Source organism: Galeopterus variegatus, unplaced genomic scaffold, assembly GCF_000696425.1.
Source record: "Galeopterus variegatus unplaced genomic scaffold, G_variegatus-3.0.2 Scaffold2334, whole genome shotgun sequence".
Lineage (NCBI taxonomy): Eukaryota > Metazoa > Chordata > Mammalia > Dermoptera > Cynocephalidae > Galeopterus > Galeopterus variegatus.
Genome location: NW_007728445.1, coordinates 83,204 through 108,235, shown reverse-complemented (window position 1 = coordinate 108,235; position 25,032 = coordinate 83,204). Strand labels below are relative to the sequence as shown.

At 43.9% G+C, this 25,032-nt stretch overlaps 1 protein-coding gene across 1 annotated transcript in view; it reads right to left on the bottom strand.

Moving 5' to 3' along the window:
• RADIL (Ras association and DIL domains) overlaps positions 1–25,032 on the bottom strand; it is an 87,306-nt gene that overhangs the window by 28,600 nt on the left and 33,674 nt on the right. The window contains exons 2-3 of the mRNA XM_008581362.1: positions 3,027–3,274; positions 1,319–1,957 (exon numbers count right to left, since the gene is read on the bottom strand). Coding sequence (XP_008579584.1) covers positions 1,319–1,957; positions 3,027–3,274 — 887 coding nt within the window. The remainder of the gene's footprint in view (positions 1–1,318; positions 1,958–3,026; positions 3,275–25,032) is intronic.

Here is a 25,032-nt window from a genome sequence, read left to right as displayed (position 1 = left end):
AAACCGGCCAAGTGCCTGGCACTGAGCAAACTTAGGAAATGTTGATGATCATGTGAAAATTCATAACTTCTAACCAGTGGGTAACTCTTGGTCATGGCTGGCCACAATGCAGACAGTTTCCACACTACATGGACTTCACCTGGCTCGTGCACACGACTGCATGGAGGCTGAGTGGTCACACTGTAGTGGCACTCATATCAAATTCCTCACTGGGGACCCACGCAGGCACAGCACCTACAACGCATACGGATGGTTTGTGCAAACCTTTGGATGGGACAGCCTGTGCAGGCTTTTGCTTTTAAAGAGTTTCAAATGTTTTAAATGTGGATTTTAACATGAGAAATCGATCAGGATTCTACACAGCCAAATGGTTTCCATTTCCCACATACGCCCAGGATAAGCATAGCCAAGATTAGTGAGGGTCTCTGAACCACACTGAGTAACCACAAGCCGTCCTTTGGGTTCCTGGGAGTCGAGTCACTATGGGGCAGGAGCCGTGGCAGGGAGGCTGCAACTGTGGGGTGCACCCAGGCAGCACTCCCAACAGGTGTTAGCAACTCCAAGTTAATCTTCCAAGGGTGGGCTGCCCATCAGGGTCACCTTGGCCCCCAGGGGACCTTGGGCAATGCCTGGACCCATGGGCCAAGGTGTATATGTGGTGGGGAGGGGTGGTTATTACCAGCTCTAGTGAGTAGAGGCAAAGGATTCTGCCATATACCCTACAGTGTACAAGTCAGGCCCCACAGCAAGGAATTCTCCTGGCCGCAATATCCATAGGGTCCCAGTTGAGAGACCGTGGCCTGGAGGAAAGTTTGCGAATGTACAAAAGCTGACCGGCCCTGCACCTCCATGACCAAGCTGACAAGGGGCTCGCAGTGGGGGACAGCTCAAGTGGGCAGCAGCTCAATCTGCCCTTGGTGGAAAGCAGGGGGCACCCAGCCCTGTGGGAGACTTCCGGGGCTCCTAGGCAGAGGCCTGTGAGAGCCCTTGATGTCACCTCGGCCTACCAGTGCCCAGGCTCTGGGGCACTTCATTCCCAGGTGCTGGTCCCGGCTGGATCACGGAGAGGCAGAAAAGCCAAGAACACAGGAGGTGACTGCTGTCTCCAAACCAGCCCGACCCCCACAAGGCCAAGCGCTGCAGCTGATGCCCTGCAGCATGAGGCTGCTGCTGGTTAGCGCTGGGCTGGGAGTGTGGACAGGAAGGGAGAGCCTCCCTGTGCTCAGCCTTGCAGCCCCGCAGGGGCAGCTCCCAACCCAGCTCCTCCCACAGCCTGAGGACACTCTGGACACCGATGCACCACCCCAGCACAACTGACCCAGACTGTCTCACGGATCATCTTGGCTATCTTGAGCAGGAGCTGTCCAAATGTGCCTGGCTCGAAGTGGGTGGCCGAGTGCTGGATGCAGAGGCAGAGGAGGAAGGCAGGGGTCAGCTTGTGGTCATCGCCCCCGGGCTCGATCAGTGTCATGATCCTTTGTAGCAGCATATCCTCCAGGTCGGACTCAAACTCGAGGTGCAACTGCCTCCGCTGGGGCAGAACAGCTGATGAGGCAGAAGCGATGCCTTGGGCCCTGAGCTCAGCGCCGCACAGCCTGCAGCTCTGTGGCATGGAGCGGAGATGAGCCAGGGCCTGGGTGGGCAGCAGCTGGGCCTGCGCAGGGTCCTTGAACAGCAGCAGGTAGTAGAGGCCCAGGGAAAGCAGGTCCCCATGGTGCAGCACCACCGTCCTCCGCCCCACCTCGGAGAAGTTGACCGACACAGGCGCCCCGGGGATGGGCTCCAGCACCAGCATCCCGCCGGCCTGGCTGCTGCCCGGGGGCGGGGGCGGGTGCCGGCGGATGGTGCAGTGCAAGGGCAGGATATCGGGCGCCGAGAGGCTGATGCTGGGCTTGCTGGACGGGGTCCGCTGGCCCACCGTGTGCCGCTCCCGATTGAGCACATACACCAAGCTGTCCTGAAATGCAGACACATGACTTAGGGGTAGGACACCACCTCAGGCAACTTGAGCAGAGGAAGAAAAAAGAAAAGGAAAAAAAGGTGTCCCAGTCTCTGGTCATTTAAGCTGTATAGTTGGGACTACTGTCCTTAGGGCCTCTTTAGTCCTGGGCCACCCCCACACCAGAGTCATCAATGCCCTCAGTAACCCTCCCTTGCTGCCCCAACCTGTCCTGGGGGAGCCTCCATGGCACACGAGAGACCCAGGAGCAACCCAGCTTTGAGATGGGAGAGGCCAGGTAAGGGCTGGCCTGGAAACAGATGCTGGCTTTACAGACATGGGCCCAGGGTGGCCCGGCTCCCCGCAGGCCATTCACACAGAGCTGCGGAAGCATGGGGCTCCCTGCCGTCCAGCTCAGCGAGGGAAGATTCTCCTAAGACTTGAGCACCAGGAGCCCTAACATGGTAAAGCGTTCATGGAAATGGAGCGGGAAAGGAACTGAGAGACAGGAGGACACCAGGCAGGAGGAGCAAGTGATGGGAACAGCCGACCACTTGGGCTAGATCCTTGTGGCCAAGGTGCTTCTGGCAGGGCAGTGAGAAATGGCTCTGGGGGTGGGGATGGAGGGCAGTGCAGCCTTTTTTCTGTGCCTCCTCAGAGAATGTAGTCACCAAGCAGTGGCTCAGCACCCACCGTCACCTGAGAAGGAAGCAGACTGGCTCTGGTCACCTGCCTGTACCCTCCCCAAAGCCAGGGCAAGAAGTGGCCCGAGAAAAAATCTGGAAAGGGGTAGAGAGTTCTCCACAAAGGGGGCCTGGTGCCAAGGGAAGATCCACTCTGGGACCAGTGAGAGAGGAGCCCTCTCCCCTGCTGTCACCTGCTGTCACCTGGATACAGAGGACGCAGGCCAGGCCCAGCACATGTTCCACCCACCCCTTTCCACAGCCTCATCACAGCCTGACGGGGCTGCAGCCACGGAAGCTCACAGCTGACTCAGCTCAAAGCAAGAAGAGGCCCGTGGTTCTGCTCGTCCCTGCGGGCAGCATGCCCAGGCGGGCGGGTGGTAGGAGAGGAGGTGGTGGCTCACGTGCTGCTGGCTGTAGCCCTGCAGGAGCAGCAGGTGTGGGGACTGGTACAGAGAGTAGCGCATGGCGTCCTGGCCAGGTTCCTCGGGGTCCTGGGTGGCGTCGGGCAGGGTGCCAGCCGGGCTCAGGCTGGTCTCACTGACTGTGCGGCGCAGCCGGGGTGGAGGGGTGCTCTGAGCAACCCCCAGGGCCGGGGCTGGGGTTCCTTTCGCACGGCTCCGCTGCAGCCTCCGGGCTTGAGCGTTTATCCCTGAAACGGAAGCAATGCAGAGTAAACAAGTCTAATCGAGCCCACTCCCAGGTCCTCCTAAACTCAAATCTCCTAACACCTGTCACTGTTCTATCAAAGCAGGTCTGGGGGAGGCTCAAGGACTCTGCCCACTGGCCATGCCCCTTGAAAGGCTGGGCAGCACCTTGACACCACCTGTGTGCATCCCCAGAAAAGCAGTCCCCAGGGCAGTCACAGAGCAAGCAGCCTGCTGTCCACATCCTGAGGCTCAGAGGGGACTACACGTACCCTACAGGAGACAATGACACACCTCAGCCTGCCCAACCATCCAGCACCAGGGCCTTTGGGGTGTCAAACCCACTGAGTGCTTTTCCCCACCACAGTACTGGCCTCTGCAGGCTCACCATGCCTCCACATTCTATCCACCTTCCTGTCCTCCAAGCCCTCTTGTGCACCAGGCAGAACTTCCCCGAGTGTGAGGGTGGGGGCGGGAGTGGGTGCTTTGATTAGATGAGACAGAACACCAGTCATCGTCCTCCCCCCACTTTACAAGGAAGAAGTGGTCAATGTGCCACATCACCCCAGCCCACAGAGCTGCCACTGGTCTGCTTCTGTGACAGCATGGCTGTCTCCTTCCCGAGGCTGCCTTGGACACCACTAGCCCAAAGCAGGCATGCACACGGACACACACATGCACACACACAACATGCACATACACATGCCCACACTCACAAACACATGCACACTCATGTGTGCACACACAAACACAAACATGCAAATACACATGCACACAAACACATGCATACACACAAACACACAGGCACACAAACATAAACACATGCACACGCACACCCACGTATACACACATACAAACACATGCACGCAGAAACACAAATACATGACCACACAACCCAGAAATAACACACACCTCGTAAAAGACTTTAAAATCTCGTACTTGGAAATGGAGGAAGCTCTGTCTAAACTAATGCTTCTGGGAAAGCTGACAAGCACAAACAGATGGATGGAACCCAGGAAACCCCGATCCATGCTCCCCAGCTGACCCAGCTCCTGCTTTTTAAGCTCTCTGCTGAGTCCCCTCCACACACAGCCTTTTGGGTTAAGATCTGTTCCCGTCTGTGGTATCCTTTCCTCCAGCCATTCTAAACAGAACCAGACAAAAGCCAGAGGAAAGGAGGCCAGTGAGCTGGGTGAGGGGGCGCGCCTTACCGGAGCTGGCAGCTGAGCCCTGCCCTTCCAGAAGGTAGGCTGCGCATCCGCAGCCCGCAGGGGGCTGGGGCTGTGGGAGGGAGGCCAGCCCACTGCAGTGCAAGGCTGCAGGCTGCAAGGCTGCTCCCGCCAGATGCTCCTGCCTGCTGCAGAGCCCTGCCCAGATAAGCCCAGCCTGGTGGTCAGCAGGTGCCCAGCAGGTGGGGTCGCCCCCCCCACCCCACCCCACGCAGTCCCAAGAACGGCAAGCCTCACTGCACAACCATGGGCAAGAAGGAAAAAAAAAAGTCCAAAATGATGTTCCAGCCCCCAAATTGCAGGAGAGGATGCACCTCAGAAGTCCTGGGGCTACAGGGCAACAACAGGGCTGGAGAAGGGCAGCCTCTCCCTAGATTCCCAGGGGCTCCCAGAGGGCCCAGCAACTGCTGTTGGCACAGGATGCTCCAGGCCACTGTCCCCTGGGGCTGCAGCCCCCCAGGCGAGCTCACAGCTGACTGGACCCCACTCCCTTGGGGGGTCTCACACCCCCGACTCCCCACCCTCGTCTCATCTGACCACACCCTGGGCCCCAGGGCAGGGTCTCTGATCTGCCCACCATCTAGAGCTGTGGTTCCCAACCTGCCTGCACATCAGAATGGATGCCGAGGTGTAGGTCCAACTCCCAGGTCTCCTTCCTTGGTCTGGATGGGCCCTGAGAGAGTGCTGAAAGACCAGGACTGTGGCCTATGGCCAGGAGCCAGAGGGTGAGGCCTCTGCTCTGGGCAGCAGCAGCTGTCACCGTTTCCAAGCCTGCAGGCACGTTGAGCTTCCAAGCGAGTGTAGACAAGGGGGTGAAGCACAGCAGCAGCAGCAGCAACAGTGTCCACTGTCAACACCAGCACGGCCAGTACCACCAGTGTGACTGGCAATCTGACTGCACCTCTCTCTTCCTCAGTTCCCTCCCGGGGGCCACCAAGAGGACCCTGATGCATGCATGCACTTACACACATGCACACATGTGTGCACCCCATCCCAGGACACCCCTGAGCACTGCTCCCACTAGCAAAGCACCGAACCCACCTACAGGGCCCTTCCCAGGGACGAATTCACCCACAGGATGATGCCTGCAGAGGAAAACGGGAGCCGGACGGTGGGTGAACGTGAAGGAGAAAATGCAAGCTGCAGAATAATGACATGGCACGACACCGCTGGTTTAGAGTTTTTAAAAGATCACCTGAAACACCAGTTATTGCTCATGGTTTGCAAATATGCACACACAAAGCTATTTTTTAAAACAGAAAAGGCACACGGTAAATTCATGCTATGGCTGTTCCCTCTCCACAGATGGGGAGGAAATAGTCTGGGGATAGTGGGAAAAAGGATTTCAACTTTATATAATTTAACACACTGTGCTATATGTAATAGAATATAGATATGTAATGTTATATATAACAGATATTAACATGTACTATAGTAACTTTATATCATTTTATTTTTAAAAATTCTAAACAAATATGATAAGAAAATCTTTGCCTGTCAACTTTGGGAGGTGTCAGTTAAACGTAACTGATTCTTTACACTTTTCTGTATTTTTAAAACCTTTTCTTGAAGTAAAAATCATAGAATGTTTTAAAGGCCTCTCACTTGCATATGACTCTGTGACTTGGAGACTGCAGGAGATGAGACCCACCCCCCCACGGCACCTGTACCCAGGATGAGTCAGGGGCAGGATGGCCTGAGGGAAGGGGCTCTGTGGCTTCCCAATTCTTAAAGCAAGAGATGCTATCACTCCCTGTTTGCATCTGCACCAATGACAACTCTGCCACCACCCGTGCGTCTCAGGGCTGTGCAGAACCAGGGAAGATCCCCAAACTGAACAGAACGTTCCTATTTAGCTTTTGGGTCAAGGGTGACAGGAGGTGGGCATCTGGGGCAGCATCACTCACAAAGTTGGTCCCAGAAACCTTCAAACACATTGTGTGGCACTGTCGCTGGACACAGCGCAAGTGTTCAAGGTCTCAGAGCTGACGTCATGTTACTGAGGAAGGCGAGATCAAGGGATCTGCAATGTAAGGTGCTGACTTGTTTTGGGGTCTTACACAGCTGGCGTCTTTACCAAGAACAAGGTCACTCCAGGGGCCCCTACACCACCAGTCAGGGGATTTCACCAACATGAAGGAGATTCAGTGAGAAATACATCATGAAGAGCCAAAACCTTTTATAATAGCAATTTTAGATGGAAAGTTATTCACCTTAACTGAAAATGTCAGACCTTGCCATGGGGTGAAGGAGACACACCCCAAGGCTGGGCAGACCAAATATGTGCACTTCTTTTATCACCCATCCCCACGAGAGAACGAGGCGTGCTGACTGATCTGAGCAAGGTCAGCTTTGGCCCCAACTTCCTCATTTTCTTCAAGGATCACCAGGAATTTTCCTGCTCCAGCGTGACTGAGTCCAGTGGGATTGGAGGCTCTGATTCTGTAGGTCTGAGCAATGCCCTGGAATGTGTACTTCGTGAAAGCTGTCGGGAAGGTTTTGGAACAGAGCAGCCAGGTAGAGGAACCACTGTCAGAGTACTCCTCCTCCCCAGAGGCCCTGACCATCTACAGCAATTCCTTACAGGGAAAAAGTGGAAACCCACAGGGTACTCGGTAAACTTCATCAAGAACCTACAATTTTTATTTTATGTGTATTTCTAATTCTTCTCTACATAAATGTCTATCGGTTCCTAGAGAGAAAGTTAGCAAAAATGGATCTCCCTGATCCCCCCTTATTTACTGCTGTCTGGTGGAGAAGCAGAAAAACAACCCAGCACAGGAATGAAGGAGGGTCTGGGTAACTGGGACCTGGGAAGGCTGCTGTACTTCATTCCAAAGAAACACCTGGGGACTTTGGCATGTCCCATCCCAAGAACACATTAGCGGACCTTGGTGTGTCCAATCCCAGGAACACATTAAGGGACCTTGGCGCGTTCTGTCCCAAGGATATACTTGGGATGTTGGTGTGTTCCATCCCAAGGACACACCTGGGGAACTTGGCATGTTTCATCCTGAGGACACCCTCGGGGGGTCGTGTTCCCATTTAGAGGACACATTCATGGACCTGCTTTGTCCCAAAACATTTGCTAATACATGGGGCCCCAGACCCATAAGCAAAACGAACACTTTCCAACATTTTCAGAAGATAACACAACTAGGGGAGAACCTGAAACAACACTGGCAGGCATCCTAACGGAAAAACACAGTTGAGTCAACAGGCCCAGACTTGTGATGAAATGTCTGTCTTTGATATTTGAATTGGGAAGGGGCAGGAAGTGTAGAACATGCCGCTGTGCTAGTGACAGTGACTGAACATCAATGTCGCCTCTCCACGGAGGTGGTCACAGAGGGAGCATTGAGCTTCACTCTCCCTCGAAGCTCGTTCTAGCTGGCCCCCTCATCTGCCCAGCATGAAACCCCCGAGCACCACAGGGCAGGAATCCTGGCCCCTCATCTCCCAGATCAGGCATGCCTGGAAGAGCAGCCAGCAGGACAAGAGGAAGCTGCGGGGTGGGGGACGACAGGGTTCTCTTCTAGGACACCCTCCCCTCTCCTTCACGAGAAGGTGGTGTCTAACGTACCTCTGCTGGTAGAGAGGAAAGGGCTCTGTACACCAGGGATGGCAAAATTAATTTTGACAACACCTGGTAACTGTCCTCAAAGCTCCCGTCACAGGCTCTATCCTGGCTTCAGAACAGCACTGGAAAGAAAAACACAGCCCTTTTCCTGAACGTCACTAAATTCCTCATAAATTCAACCTGTAGGTTTCACCTCTGGATCCTGTTTTCTCTTCTCTCCCTTGGCTCTGAAGATTTGAAACAATATATACAACTTGGAAATGTTTCTGTTGCTTACCCAGCTCCCATTCTAGAGGAAGCCTCAGAGATGAGGTGATTATGATTGGAGAACTGATGGGGCCATAAAACATTCCTATGCTAGGGAATTTTAATAAAACTGGGAAATGAGACTATTTTTACGTGACCCCTAGTAACAGCTGGGGATAGGCTGCTAAAATAAACTCTGCAGTAACTGCTGCAAAATACAGATATCAGACCTACCTTGAACAAGTCTTCCCTTAGCTGGAATAGCAAAGGACATGGGGCTTGGGGCTCAAGTCAATCAAGCAATCTTTGAAGTAAAATCATTCAAAATGTACAAAAAGAACTACTTAATGACAATTTGGTAACTACCTCTCTACTACATGGCCAGCCTTATTCTGGGCATTTTGCATTTAATTCCATTTTATTCTCACCATAAACCCTAAAAAGGAACTGTGGCAAGATGCAAACACATTAGCTTAGATTTTAAGGACCAATTCTACTATTATGGAAAAATTGCTGAAAAAAGTGTATACTGAAGCCTTCTCTCCCCAATTAGGAACAAGACAAGGATGCAGGCCTGCTGTGACCACTGCTATTCAACATTGTTAGGGCCGGCCCGGTGGCGCACTGCTACAGTGCGCCGCTTGGGAAGCGCGGCGGCGCTCCCGCCAAGGGTTCGGATCCCACATACAGACCAGCCGCTCACTGGCTGAGCGAGGTGCGGGCGCAACACCGAGGGTTGTGATCCCGTGGCCGGTCCTGGTCCGGTACGGGCGCGACACTGAGGGTTGCAATCCGTGGCCGGTCACGAAAAAAGACAAAAAGGAAAAAAAAAAAAACATTGTGCTGGAGGTCCTAGCCAGTCCAGTAAAGCAAAACAACCAACAAATGAAAGGTATAAGAATTGTAAAGAAAGAAATTAAATTATAACTATCTTGCACACAATGTGATTGTATATGTAGAAAATGCAAAGGAATCTATGGACAAACTATTAGAATTAACAAGTGAATTTAGCAAGGTGACTAGAGATGGTGAATATGCAAAATTCAACAATATTTTTTAAATATCACAAAGAGAAAAAGAATATGTAAAAAACGACACTGTTTATAATAGTGTCAAGAAACATAAAACAACTAAGGAATAAGTCTACCAAAAGATGTGCAAGACCATTACAATGAAAATTACAAAACACTAGTGACAGAAATTAAATAAAGGAGCTGGCTGATGAGCTCAGTTGGTTAGGGCACAGTGCTATAATACCAAGGTCAAGGGTTCGGATCCTCCTACTGGTCAGCTGCCTCAAAGAAAAAGAGAAAGAAAAAAAATTAAAGAAGACCTAATGAATGGAAGGACATACCAATTGATGGATTGTAAAGATGTCGGTTCTCCCCAAACTAATGTATAGGTTCAATACAATCCTAAGTAAAGTCTCAGCAGGTGTGTGTGTATATGTGTAAACTGAAAAAATGTATAAAGCAATGTGAAGGGCTAAAGAAATCAACAACAAAGTTGGAGGACTTGCTCTATAACAGCCTCATTATATGCTACAGTAATTAAGAGACTGTGGTATTGGATAAGGACAGACAAATAGACCAATGAAACAAAAAGGAGAGTCCTGGAACAGAATCTCACATATACAGAAAGAATGATTTTTTCAGTAAATGGTGCTGGGTCAACTTGATATACATGTGAGAAAAAAATGAATCATGGGCCGGCCCCATGGCGCACTTGGTAGAGTGCGGTGCTTGGAGCACAGCGACGCTCCCGCTGAGGGTTCAGATCCTATATAGGACTGGCCGGTGTGCTCATTGGCTGAGCACGGTGCGGGTGACACCAAGCCAAGGGTTGCCCCTTACCGGTCACGAAAAAGACAAAAAAAAAAAAATGAATCACAACCCCTCCACAAAAATGAATTCCATATGGATTGTAGAACTAAATGTGAAACGTAAAACAATAAAGCTTTAAAAAGAAACTATATGAAAATATCTTCATGATGGTGGGTACACAGGATTTCCTAAGCAGGAGGGAAAAAGCACAGACCAGAAAAGGAAAAATAGACCGTGGCTGTTCCTAGTGCATGGGAGCGCTCATAGACCGAAAATGACAAGATCAGCTCTCTAAATGCGAAGCTTAAGTCAGAGAATCAGAAAGTTTCTAGAGTGAAGAGAAAGTCTCTAGAGTAAAAGAATCTCTTACTTCTTGTAGATACAAGTGCTGACCTCGCTAAAAATCAGACATAAAATTTAATAGCGTGGCTTGCAAGATTACAGTGTAAATTGAATTCACAGCCTCATCAAGTCTCGTGTGGAATTTAAGGTGTTGGCTAGAAAGGAATGAAACGTGTGACTTGGAATAGGAAAATCTTGGTGGACTCAAATGAAGGTGAACCTTAAACCCCTGATTCAATGTGAGCCTTACCTGCCAGGAAAAGCAGCCTGCCCTCCTGTGTCTGAAAAGACTAACCATCCCTTGCTTTAAGAACCTATAATAACCTTACCTGGGCAGCTGGAGACCCATCCCCACCCTTGCTACCACATCTTGGAGTGCTACTGAATCCATCAGTGCCAAGTTTTAGTGGAGACCAGAGTGAGAAAAAATTCTGCAGCAAGTTTTTAAATTTTCAAACAATTTAAAAAACTAAATCCAACAATATACTGTTTAAAAAGAAAAAAAAAAAAAAAAAAAAAAAAAAAAAAATCGACAAATTTCTGGCAACAGTTATCAAAAGAGAAAGAGAGAGAATTGACAAACAATATCTGGGATGAAAAAGGGGATATTATGACAAATGTTGCATCGATTTAATAGATGTGACAAGAGGATATTATTGACAACTTTATGACAATTAATATGAAAATGTAGACAAAATTAACAAATTTCTAGAAAGAAAAAACTTACCTAAACTGGCTCAAAAAGAAATAGAGAACCTGAACAGTATGTTAATAAACCATTAAAAATTTTGAAGCAATAGTCAACAATCTTCTTATAAAAAAAACTTCAGTCTCAAGTGGCTTCACCAGTGAGTTCTACCAAATCTTCAAGGAAAAAATAACACCAGTATTAGTCAAAGTGTCCTAGATACTAGGAAAAGAGAAAATACTTCCCAACTTATTTTATAAGGTTTGAATATAAAAAATAAATGAGTTCATAAGAAGAAAGAAAAATTACAGGCAATTCTCACTTATAAACATTGATACAAAAACACCCTAAACTAATGTCAATAAAGAAGATCCCTCAAGACATGAAAAAAATACATTTAACTGAATTGAGTAGAAAGTTGGTTTAATATTTTTTAAAAACCTAATCAGTATAATTCACTACAATAACATATCAAAGGAGAAAAATCAAATGAGCATCTCAAAAGATGCAGCAAAACCATTTGATAAAATTCAAAATCTATTCATGGTTAAAACTTTCTAGCAAACTATGAATATAAGAGACCTTCTTAATCTGATAGAAGGCAACTTAAAAAAAAACCCTATAACAAACAACGCAGTTAATGATAAAATATTGAAACCAAAGCCTCTCAGATCAAGAATAAGACAAAGAGGCCAACTATCACCACTTCTATTCAACACAATATTGGAAGTCCTAGAAAAGAAATAAAAGATATAAGTACTGAAAAAGAAGAAACAAGGCTTCTGTAATTTGCTGATAATACAACTGGATATATAGAAAGGTTTTTAAATCTATAGATTAGATTAAAATACTAACCTAATAGCTAATTTGATGAATATAACTATACTAAATAGGAGAGGAGGCGATGGAGAGGACACTTCATAACTCATTCCATGAGGCAAGTAATATCTCCACTAAAGTCAGGCATGGTGCTGATAACACCGGGGTCAAGGGTTTGGATCCCCACACTGGCCAGCTGCCAAAACAAACAAACAAAACAACAAATAAAGTCAGACAATGACATCAAAAGAAAGCTACAGATCCTTATAAATACATAAGCAAAAATCCCCAACAAACGAAATCCAGCAACATATAAAAGGATTATACACCATGATCAAGTGTGATTTATCTCAGGAATGCAAGATTGGCTTAACATACAAAAATCAATCAATATAATAGACAATATTAATAGAATAATGGGCCAAAACCACATGATATCCCAACAAACACATAAAAAGCATTTGGCAAATTCCAAGAGACTGTCATAATTAAAAACATTAAACAAACTAGTAATAGAAGGGAAATTCCTTGACCTGATAAAGGCCAACCACAAAAACCCACACCTAACATCATACTTCATGGTAAAACATTGAATGCTTTCCTTCTAAGATTATGAACAAGGCAAAGAGTTCTACTCTCACCACTTCTAATCAACATTGTGCTGCAGGTTATAGCTGGGGCAATTAGGCAAGAAAAAGATAAAGAGGCATCAAAATTAGAAAGAAAGAAATAAAACTATCTTCATTCACAGATGACATAACTTTATATATCCTTAGGAATCCATTGAAAGTTATCGGAGCTAATAAACAAATTCAGGAAAGTCACAAGATAGAAAAATCTTAATGCAAAAAATCAGTTGTATTTCTATACCACAAGCAATGAACAATCCAAAAATGAAGTTAAGAAAATAATTCCATTTACAACAGTATCAAAAAGAATAAAATATTTTGGAATAAATTTAGCCAAGAAGATACAAGATTTGTACACTGAAAACTACAAAACACTGTTGGAAGAAATTTTGGGAGAACTAAATAGATTGAAAGACATCTTGTGTTCATGGATCAGAAGACTTATGCATATCTTAGATTTCATACAGAAGTGCAAGGGACCCAAATAGCCAAAATAATCTTGAAAGATAATAATGTTGGAGGATTCACACTTCCCAATTTCAAAACTTACCATAAAGCTACACTAATCAAAATAGCATGGTACTGGCATAAATGTAGACATATAGACCAATGAAATAGAACTGAGAGCTCAGAAATAAACCCTTACATTTATGGTCAATTGATTTTCAACAAGGGTGTCAAGACCATTCAATGGGTCTTTTCAACGAATGGTGCTGGGACAACTGGGTATCCACATAAAAAAAAAATAAAGCTGGATCCCTACATCACATAATATAAAAAATTAACTCAAAATGTATGATAGACCTAAATGTAAAAGCTAAAACCATAAAACTCTTAGAAAATAACAGAGGTTTAGGACTTCATGACCTTGGATTAGGCAATGGTTTGTTAGACGTGACACTAAAAGCACAAGCAACCAAAGACAAAAACAGATAAATTGGACTTCATCAGAATTAAAAGTTTTTGAGCTTCAAAGCACACATCAGAAAGTCAAAACACAAGTCTCAGCATGGGAGAAAATATTTGCAAATCGTATCTCTGATATGGTACTTATATCTAGAATATTTAAACAATTCTTACAATTCAACAATAAAAACCAGATAATCTAATATAAAAATGGGCAAAAGATCTGAACAGACATTTCTCCAAAAACAATATACAAATAGCCAATAAACACATGAAAAAATGTTCAACATCATTCATCGTTAGGGAAATTCATATGAAAACCATAATGAGATACCACTTCACACCCTGTAGGCTGGCAATAACTTTTTAAAAAGAAAGAAAAGGAAAATAAGTGCTGGTGAGGTTGTGGAGAGACTGGAACTTTCATACATGGCTTGTGGGAATATAAAATGGTGCAGCAGCTTTGGAAAAACAGTTAGACAGCTCCTCAGAAAGTTAAACATAGAGTTACTACATGACCCAAAAGAACTGAAAACATATGTCCATACGAAAGGAAGTAAAACGTACATGAACATTCACAGCAACATTTTTCATAGTAGCCAAAAAGTGGAAACAACCCAAGTCTTCATTGATTGATGAAAGGATAAACAACTGTGCTATATTTGTGCAGAGAAATATTTTCCAGCTACCAAACGAAATGAAGAACTGACATGCTACAACATAGGTGAACTTCAAAAACATGATAAGTGAAAGAAACCAGACACAAAAGCTCAAACACTGCATGATTCCATTATGTTAAATGCCCAGAACAAGTAAATCCATATGTCTCTCAGAGGTAGGGGGAGAGAAGAATGGGGAGTGACTGTTTAAGGGGCACAGGGTCTCCTTTTGGTGTGATGGAAATGTTTTGGAACTAGAGAGGGGTGGTGAATTGTGAATGTATTAAATGCCAATAAATTGTGCATCTTATGATTAATTTTGTGTTATGTGAATTTCACCTCAACAGCAACAACAAAAAAATCAGGCTTTAAAGACCCAAGTGTGAAAGGCAAAACCATAAAGTTTTCCAAAGAGAATACAGGGGATTTCTCTTTAACCATGGGGATAGGAAAAGACTTCTTAAACAAGACCCAAACCAAAACAAAACAAAATCAAAAGCATAGAACTGATAAATACAACTAATATATCTTAACAATTTTGTTCATCAAAAAGAGTTTCAAAAAGACACTATAAAAAGAGTTAAAAAAAATTAATCCACAGATTGGGAGAAGATATTTGCAACACATACTTGTGATAAAAGACTAGAATTTAAATAAAGAACTCCCACAAATCAATAAGAAAAACACCAAAAAATAGAAAAATATGTAAAAGAGTAGAACAGTTACTTGGAAGGAAGGAAGGAAGGAAGGAGCTAAATGACCAGTAAACATCTGGAAAGCTGAAAAATAGAAAAATATGTAAAAGAGTAGAACAGTTACTTGGAAGGAAGGAAGGAAGGAAGGAAGGAGCCAAATGACCAGTAAACATCTGGAAAGCTACTCAACCTCATGAATCATCAGGGAAATACAAACTAAAACCTCAAAAAGAGTCCTTACACACCCAGCCGACTGGCACAAATTGTTAAAGCCTGGCAGTGGGAAACTAAACTAATAATTTGTAGAAAGGCTTAAACCTTCCTACACTGCTGGGAGGAGTGTACACGAGAAAACTGTTTGGCATCACCAGGTAAAACGGAGATAAGCAAACTCAGTGTCCAGCAATTCCTTACCAGGTGTACAACCTAGAGAAACTCGGACACATGTGCCAGGATACATGTACAAGGATGTTTTAGCAGCATTGTTCATGGTAGCCAAATCCTGGAAAAAACCCAAACGTCTGTCATTTGTAGAGTGGGTCAATGGTAGTATATTCGCACAGTGGAATACTATCCAAAGAAAGGGAACGAGGTAAAGCTCACAGCAACACGTGGACCAATCTCACAAACATGCTGAGCAAAGGCAAGACACAAAAGAAACCATAAATCCAACACTCAAAACCACACAAAGTGAAACTATGGTTTAGGAACAAATACACAGGTGATAACACTATTTGAAAAAGTGAGAAACTAATTATTACAAAATAACAATAATGGGTTACTTCTGAGGGGGGAGGGGAGAGGGCTGAGCTTAGGGTGACTCTGGGGTGCTGACAACATTCTGTTTTTTGACCAAAGTAGAAAAGCAAGGAGGATTCTATGTGACCCACAAGCATAACTCATGTAAGTAGTGTTCACTTTACATTTACTAAAGCGAACACACATTTTCTGCCCTTTTCTGCACAGTTTATTCTACCATTACACACACACATGCACACACATGCTCAGCCACAGCCTCACAGTCCATATCTTTCTAGGGTAGAAGGGACACAGCTTGCTTTTCTATTGAACAGGCTCTGCAGGGTAAACTGAGGACACACAGTGAGGCAGGGACAGAGAGGACCAAGAACCGGGAGCCGATTCTGCTGAGGGCTCTGCCTCCTGGAAGCAGACAAAGGCTGCTTACCTCCCTCAAGTTCCAACCAGCACCAAGTAACTGTGTCTACACCAGCTATTCTCAGTCAGGTGCTGCACAGGAATTCAATTCTCTGGCAAAACGCAAATATCCTGGGCTCCCTAAACTTTCTCTTCACATACCCTGGAGGAGAGCCATGAAAACTTCTAAGGGAATAACGAGGGGAGAGCTACTCTATCTACAATATCTTATTTCTGAGGCTGGCTCATGGGTACACAAGTAGTGCATTATATTACTCTGTATCTACTTTTTGTATGCTTGAAATATTTCAAAATAAAGAAGAGGAAAGTAATAAGAGACAAATACAGAATGAGAAATACAAATGGCTCATAAACACTCTGAAAATTATTCAACCTCACAACTACTACAGGAAATGCAAACTAAAATGATGGGGTGCATTTTTCCTCTGTGAAATTAGCAAAGATTTTTAAATGATAGAATCAAATGATAGTAAGGAATAAGGAGAGATGGGCATTCTCACCAGCTGAGCTGGCTGGTACGAGGATCTGAACCTGCGACCTTGGTGCCTTGCCTGTGCTTTAACCAGCTGAGCTAACTGGCCAGCCCGAGATGGGCATTTTCATAAACTAGTAGTGGAATATAAAAGAGCACTGATCAACCCCAAATTCTGGAAACATCTATAAGGCATTGATTGCTATCTCTATCAATATTAGATATAAAAAATGTCCCCATCCCTCCACAAAGGGATTCCACTTCTAAGCTGCTATCCTACAGAGATACTCAAAAGAGTCAGACATTTCTGTACCAAGATGTTTATATAAGCATTCATAAATAGGGAAAAATGGGAAACATTCTAAAAATCCCACAGGGACATGGTTAAGTACATCAATTCACTAGCATTAAAAATGAGGTTCAATGGCTGGCCAGGTAGCTCGCTTGGTTAGAGCGTGATTATAGTAACATCAAGGTCAAGGGTTCGGGTCCCCTCACTGGCCAGCTGACAAAAAAAATAATTAAAAATTTTAAAAAGATGATGTTTACAATATGAGGAAATAAATACATTAATAATAAAAAAAATCCAGAGGATATATAACTCTGTACATACGTTAATTTAAGTTATGTAAGAAAATAAATGCATATATAGTCATGAGCCACATAGCGACGTCTTGGTCAATGATGGACCACATACACAACAGGGGTCCCCTAGGGTTATAATGACTATACCAGATGGCCTAGGTGCGTCGTGGGCTACACCATGTAGGCTTGCGTAAGTACATTCCATGATGCTCACACAACGATGAAATCACCTAACAACACATTTCTTAGAACGTACCCCTGTCGTTAAGCCACATACGACTGTGCTAAGAACAGACTGAAATGAAAAGCAGCACAAGGTAAAAGTGATCTAACAGTTGACCTTACAGGTTAATTTTACTCTCTCCTTTATACCTTCCCTGATTTTCGAAATTTTCAACAATGTTTTCAGAAGGTCCTGTTTTTTAAAGGGGGGGAGGATTGTTTTTTTTTTTTTTTACTACTGAAGAGTATTATTTCCATGATAAAACTTGGACCTTCTCATACTAATTACAGTCTTACTCAGAGAATAACATCCCCTCTCTGAGAAGCAACTAAAAACCTAATTAAGATAATGGGTAACTGAGGAGATAAAATGCTTAAGCCATTTGTTAGTCACAGATGGAAATAGAGCCTTCTAGGTCTGTGCCAGAGAGAGCGCAGGGTGGCATAACCAAGAATGTTCTCTAGCTGAAACCGAAGGCCGTGTCCAATTACCCTGAGGTGACTGTGACCCTCCTTAGAGAAGATCATGGTGAAGATGACAACTAGTAGGCCCCTGCTTCCTCCACGTGGGCAGAGCGCAGGCCCCTCACAGACGCCAGCAGCCCTGTGGACGGGGCCAGTGTATTGCCGACACCAGTACACATCCGTCCCTGGATCTGGTGTGGGGGCCAGCTCCTCTGTCCCAGAGCTAACAACCTTCTGCCGTTTACTGAGTATGTTACCTCTTCACATAGAGGAGCCCTGCCACCTAGAAAACGAGTCCAGCTGCCACCCCTCAGCAGCGCCTGGCTCCCGATGGTGCCCATGCAGGAGTCCTGAGAGGCCACTGCTCGGAGGCCCCTGACTCTCCCGTCAGGCACTGGGGGCTGGACGGCGGGCTCTGAGTCTCTACCTTTGAAACTCCGGGTAAATAAAACACAAGCCTCTCTCTCTAGAGTTTATATTCCCAGTTTCCTTAGCCTTTTCTTTAATGGATTTTATATTCTAGTCCTTTAAACCCCTTTATTTATACCACTCATATTTATTCCAATTCATCAGAATTACAACTGAATCATCACCTAGCTCTGTGTGTGTGTGTTAACACACACAAGCTAAGGACCACACGTCAGGTTTGGGAGACAGGAAAGGTTAAAGGCTCTCTATTAGTTTTCTAGGGCTGTCATAAAGTACTGCAGTCTCGGCGGCTTCTACAACAGAAACCGTCTCACAGTCCTGGAGGCTGGAAGTCCAGGATCAAGGTGCAGCAGAGTTGGTTTCTTCTGAGTCCCCCTTCCTTGGCTTGCAGATGGCCGTCTTCTCCCTGTTATCTTCACACGGTCTTCCCTCTGTGTGTGTCTGTATCCTAATCTCCTCTTCTTAACAAGGACACCAGTCAGATTGGATTAGAGTCCACCCTAGTGACCTCATTTAACCTTCACTGCCTCTTTAATGATCTTACCTCCAAATACAGTCACTTTCTAAGGCACTAGGGGTTAGGGCTTCAACATACAAATTTGGGGGGACACAATTCAGCCTGTAATAGGCTCTGAGCAGAAACTACAAGGGCCAAGCAAACATGCAGCACACCTCACCAATTCCCACCATGAGCGCTCCCCGTCGGAGATGGCCCCGCAGGCTCTCACCACCATGGCCTGGCCTCCTACATTTCTATGCTCTCCATAGGCCTCTCATTTTATTTCACCAAAGAAATAGGGGCCACTGTAATGACTCAGGCTGTCAAGCCAAGTGGCCTGAGGGTCAGCAACACATGAACTCCGAACCCGCCCCGAGGGGGATGGGATTCCTGACCAAGAAGGGGAGACAAGAGCAAAGACAAAAGGGAGAGAAGGAAGAGAAAGAAATGACCTTGGTCAGGGCGTCCAAAGTCCTGCTCTGCAGGGGCCATCTTCCTGAGGAGCAGTGAACGCATTCTCCTACTAACCTGGAATGTTCTCCTTAGTCTCCTGCCTCTCCCCTCAGTAAACTGACCATGTCTCTTTTCTCTTAAAAAACCCATCCATGAAGAATAGTCACTCACAAATAGCTCATTGAAAGAAAAAAGACAAACCAGCAGAAAAACGGACCCAGGACATGAATAGACAATTCACAGAAGTACAGCTGCAAATGGCTAATAAATATATGAGAGATACCTACAGTCCATAAGCAGTCCTAGCCGTGCAAATTAAGATGCCAACCAGGCAGCAGACTGACAGGCAGAAAACAACACTCACACCTACTCCAGGTGAGGCCACATGAAAGCGTCCTCTCGTACACTGCTAAAGGAACCAAGATATGCTACAGGTTTGTGGGAGGCAATCTGGCAAAATCTATTGAATTTAAAATAGATATGTCCAGCTTCTAGAAAAGAGAACATATTGAGCACATATATTAACTTTTGCTCGCTCCCACCTCATTACAAACATGAGAGACAGGCCAGGACCCCCTGCAAAGCTGGGTAAGGAGCTCGGCAAATCCTCTCCCCAAAACCAACAGCAAAACTAAAGAAAACTATCCAAAACAACAATTTCAGGAGTCTGGAAATTGGCCAAAAGCATACAACAAATTGAGAAGCGTTTATTAAATAAAAACGTCTAACGCTGGAAGTGGCCTGTTAGCTCAGCTGGTTAGAGAGCAATGTTATAACACCAGTGTCAAGGGTTCGGATCCCCATACCAGCCAGCCAACAAAAAAGAAACAAAACTGCTAAACCTTGATAAGAACAGTGGGAGTGTGTGCATTCAGCCGAGGCTGTTCCCATCCCTGCCCCCCACTCCCAGCTCTGTGGCACAGTCGTTCTAGAGGGGCTGGCAGGCTGTGAGGACCCACAGTCCTGCTGGGGGATGCTGGCTAGATTTGGAGTAGAGTACAGGGCAGGAGGAAGGCCCACACCTGGGGTGCCACAGAAAAAAGCAGTGATGTTCATGTCAAACAGTTAGGGAGGCTAACATCTGTTGGGGAAAATCACAGAAACTTCCTGATACCTAACAGAGCGATCTGGGGAAGGAGAGAGCCATATGGGCCGTGACAAGCTCCTAGACATCCCTGGAAGGCTGTGGGCACATGCAAGGCTGTGCACAGGCTCAGAGTGATCAGACAGGGCACAGCTATCCCCTGGTGGCAGAAGAGCAGGCCTTGCACAGGCAGAAAGTGAAGCCACGGCAGACTTTGTCAACCACCCGAGCTTTGAAGACATTCCCCAAGCTGCACAAGGAGCCACTGGCAAAGGGAGAGGACTCACTGGGTCAAGGGGTTTAAGCACAACCTCTGACCAGTCACTCGCTGACCACTAAGCTATGCCAGCACAAGGGCAACTCCTAGAACGCAAGCTTAAAAATTAAAACAAGAATTTTTTTAAAAAGCTGAGGAGAGACATTGATGACCACAGATTACAAGGAAGACAAACTCTACAAAATTAGTTCAGAGAAGTCTCTAACCAAACAAATAAAACAGCAACAATAATCCCAGGTGGGGGGTGGGGGGGGAAGAAACTGAGTCCAAAGTTTCTACAATACATTCTCTAAAATGTCCAGTTTTTGAAATAAAGATACATATTTCTAAACAACTCATGGGCCAGGGCTGGCCAGTTAGTTCAGGTAGTTAGAGAACAGCCTTCGAACACCAAGGTCATGGGTTCAGATCCCTGTACTGGCTAGCTGTCAAAAATAAACAAATAAACGACTCATGGGTCAAAGAAGAAATCACAAGGGAGCTAAATGACAATGAAAACACAGCATACTAAAATTAAGGATAGGCAACAAAAGCAGTGCTGAGCAGGAAATTTATACCAGTAAACTTCTATGTGAGAAAAGAAGAAAAGGAACTCAAATTCAATAACATAAACTTCGACCTTAAGAAACTAAAAAGAGGGCCGGCCCGGTGGCGCACTGCTACAGTGCGCCGCTTGGGAGCACAGCGGCGCTCCCGCCGAGGGTTCGGATCCCACATACAGAACGGCCGCTCACTGGCTGAGCGAGGTGCGGGAGCAACACCGAGGGTTGCGATCCCGTTGCCGATCCTGGTCCAGTATGGGCGTGACACTGAGGGTTGCGATCCGTTGCCGGACACGAAAAAAGACAAAAAAAAAAAAACTAAAAAGAGAAAAGCAAATTAAAGCAAAAGCAAGCAAAACAAAGGAAATAATAAAGATTAGAGTAGAAATCAATGAAATAGAAAGCACAATCAAGAAAATCAATGGAACTAAGAAGGAGTTTGACCAATAAAAATGACAAATATTTAGCCGGACATACCAAGCAAAAAAGAGAGCAGACACAGATTACCAAAATTAGGAACGAAAGCAGGGACATCATCATCTGACTTTACAGAAATTAAAAGGATTATAGGAAAGAAATAATAACAACCCTTCAAAAACTCTTCCAGAAAATAGAAGAGAAGGCAATGCTTCACAACTCACTCTATACTAAAGCCTGACAAAGACATCACGAGAAAATAAAACACACACCAATATCCCTGATGAATATCAACATAAAACCCTCCACAAAATATTAGTAAACCTAATCCAGCAACATATAAAAGAGGACTATATATATATCAAGATGACCAAGTGGGATTTATCCCAGGAATGCCAGCTTGGCTTAACTTCCAAAAATCAATTAACGTAATACAACATATTAATAGGATAAAGGACAACAGCCACATGAACATCTCAATAAATGAGATGGTTTTATTCGAAAATAACCCAACAGCCATCCATGGTAAAAAGAAACTTCAACCAGCTGTAAATAGAAGGGAACTTCCTCAACCTAATAAATATCTATCAAAAAAACCTATATAGTAGCAAAAGATTAAATGCTTTGCTCCTAAGATAGTGAGAGGCAGAGACACCTTCTCTCAGCACTTCTATTCAACATTGTACTAGAGGTACAACCTGCATGGGTAAAAATGAGAAATTAAAGGCATCCAGATTGAAAAGGAAGATGTAATACTTTATTTGGAGATGACATGATCCTATATGTAAAAAATCCTAAGAAATTCACCTGAAAACTACTAGTAATAACTAACGAGTTCAGCAACATCACAGGATACAAGATCGGTGTACCAAAATGAATTTTATTTCTATGTACTACCAATGAATAATCCAAAAAGACAAAGAAAACGATTTCATTCACAATAGCATCAAAAATATAAAATACTTAGGAATAAATTTAGTAAAAGAAGTGTAAGTCTTGTACACTGAAAACTTCAAAACATTGCTGAGAGGACTGAAGATTAAATAATTCTATATTCATGGATTGGAAGACATTTTTAAGATTGAAATTCTCCCCAAATTGATCTACAGATTCAATATGATTTCTATAAAAAATTAAGTTAATTTAAAAAAAAATTGACAAACTGATCCTAAAATATACATGAAAATGTAAAGAACCCAAAATTCAAAACATAATATAAAACTACAATAATCAGAAGAGTGTGGTACAAGCATAAGCAAGACATACAGTTCAGTGGAGCAGAACTGCGAATTCAGAAATAAACTCTTACATTTGGGGCCAACTGATTTTAATAAGCGTGCCAAGGCATTAAATTCAGAAAGGATAATCTTTCCAACAAATGCTGTTGTGACAATTAGATATACACAAACAGATGAATTTACATTCATACCTTGTACCAGACATGAAAATTAACTCAAGATGAAGCAGAGTCCTAGATTTAAAAGTTAGAGCTATACAACTTTTAGAAGAAAGCATAGGATAAAATCATGACCTTGGCTGCATTGGTAAAATTTTCTTATATGACACCAAAAGCATGATCCATTTTAAAAAACTGATAAATTGGACTTGATGAAAATTTAAAACTACTTCACTTCAAAAGACACCATTATGTTATCCTGATTTGAGCATCACACATTGCACACAGATATTGGTATTGAACTCTGTGCCTCACAGGTATGTACAATCAACTATGTTACTAAAAAATATATACATCCGGGGGGAAAAAAGACAACATTACAAAAATGAAAAGATAAGCCAAAGACTGGGAGAAAATATTTTAAAATCATATATCTGATAAGGGACTTGTATCTGGAATATATAAAGAACTTTTACAATTCAATAATAAGAATACAAAAGAAAAAACTAAAAATGGGTGGGGATTTTAATAAAGTACATTTTTAAATGCTCAACATCATTAATCCCTTATGAAATGCAAATTAAAACCACAGTAAGACACCACTTCCCGTCCACTACCATGGTGATATAATCAAGTAGGTAGATAGTAAGGGTATGAAGAGACTGGAACCCTCACACGTTGCCAGTGGGAATGTAAAATGGTGCAGCCATTTTGGAAAACGATTTGTCAGTTTGTTAAAATGTTAAACATAAATTTATCTTATGACCCAGTAATTCCACTCCTAAATATATGCCCAAGAGAAATTAAAAAATGCATGTTCACACAAATGCTTGTACACAAGCGTTCATAGCAGCATTATCCACAATAGTCAAAAAGTGGGAAAAATCCAAATGTCCATCAACTGGTGAATGGATAAACAAACACACTACATCCATACAATGGTCTACTATTCAGCAACAAAAAGGAATAAAATATTGATACCTTTTATAACATGGATAAACCTCAAAAATATCATGCAAAGTGAAAAGAGCTAGATGCAAAAAATCACATATTGTATGATTCCATTTATATGAATGTCTGGAAAAAATAAACTCATAGAGCCAGAAAGCTGATTAGTGGTTGCTGGGACTCGGGGTGGGAACAGGTTGAACACAAACAGATACAAGGGATCTTTTATTGGTGGTGAAAATGTACTAAGACTAGATTGTGGTACTGATTGCACAATTCTAAATTTACTAAAAATTCATTGAATTGTACACTAAAACCAGGTAAATTTTATGGTATGTAAATTATACCTTTTTTAAAAAACACATAGCAGATACATTTCTTTAAGTTATACACTCCCCACCCAGTAGAAGGAAGACAACTCCAAGGAGCTGAAATTGATAAAATATCCAATATATCTGAACATGTTGAAAAGAGTAAGACAACTGGCGGAGAGTTAGAAAATAATGAATTAGTGAAAAGCACCAAGAAAAAGAATGAACACACAAACAGTAATAACGATCATGAATTACAAAGAAAACTAAAAGTTGGACAGGAAGAAAAGTGATCTTTGTATATACCAATCTTCAGTTGTGAAAAGATATATATGGTCATAAAATGTAAACCCTGATTATTAATCTAACCAAAACTATGACTATAGAAGAAGATGGGGCAATTGGAACTGGATGTTTTGAGGAAGGGGTGGCAAAAAGACATAAATTCTCATCTTGCATAGTAGGAAGTCACCAGATAATGCCTGAAATTTAAAAAATCAAGATGTAGTAGGATAAAATTTTTATTTAAAGATATGGAATTAAATGCCAAAAAGAAATAGTTTACACTGAGTGGCTGCCTCTAGGGAGTGCGAAACTGAGAAGAAGGAAAGGCTACAGCAGGGAACTGCTGTTCTGTGTTTAATTAGCTGTGAGAACATATTGCTTTAAATGCGTGCATATATAACTTCAGTGAAAATAAAAGTTTTTAAACGTACATATTTTTCAACCTACTAAAAGAATGAATAAATGCACACACCTATGAGCTATATTTCATCAATTCTTAGACACACTTTATTTAAATTTTAATATCTCTAAAACTGGAAAGCCTCCTATATTTCATGTGAAACGTCAGCCAGGTAGCAGTTGTGAT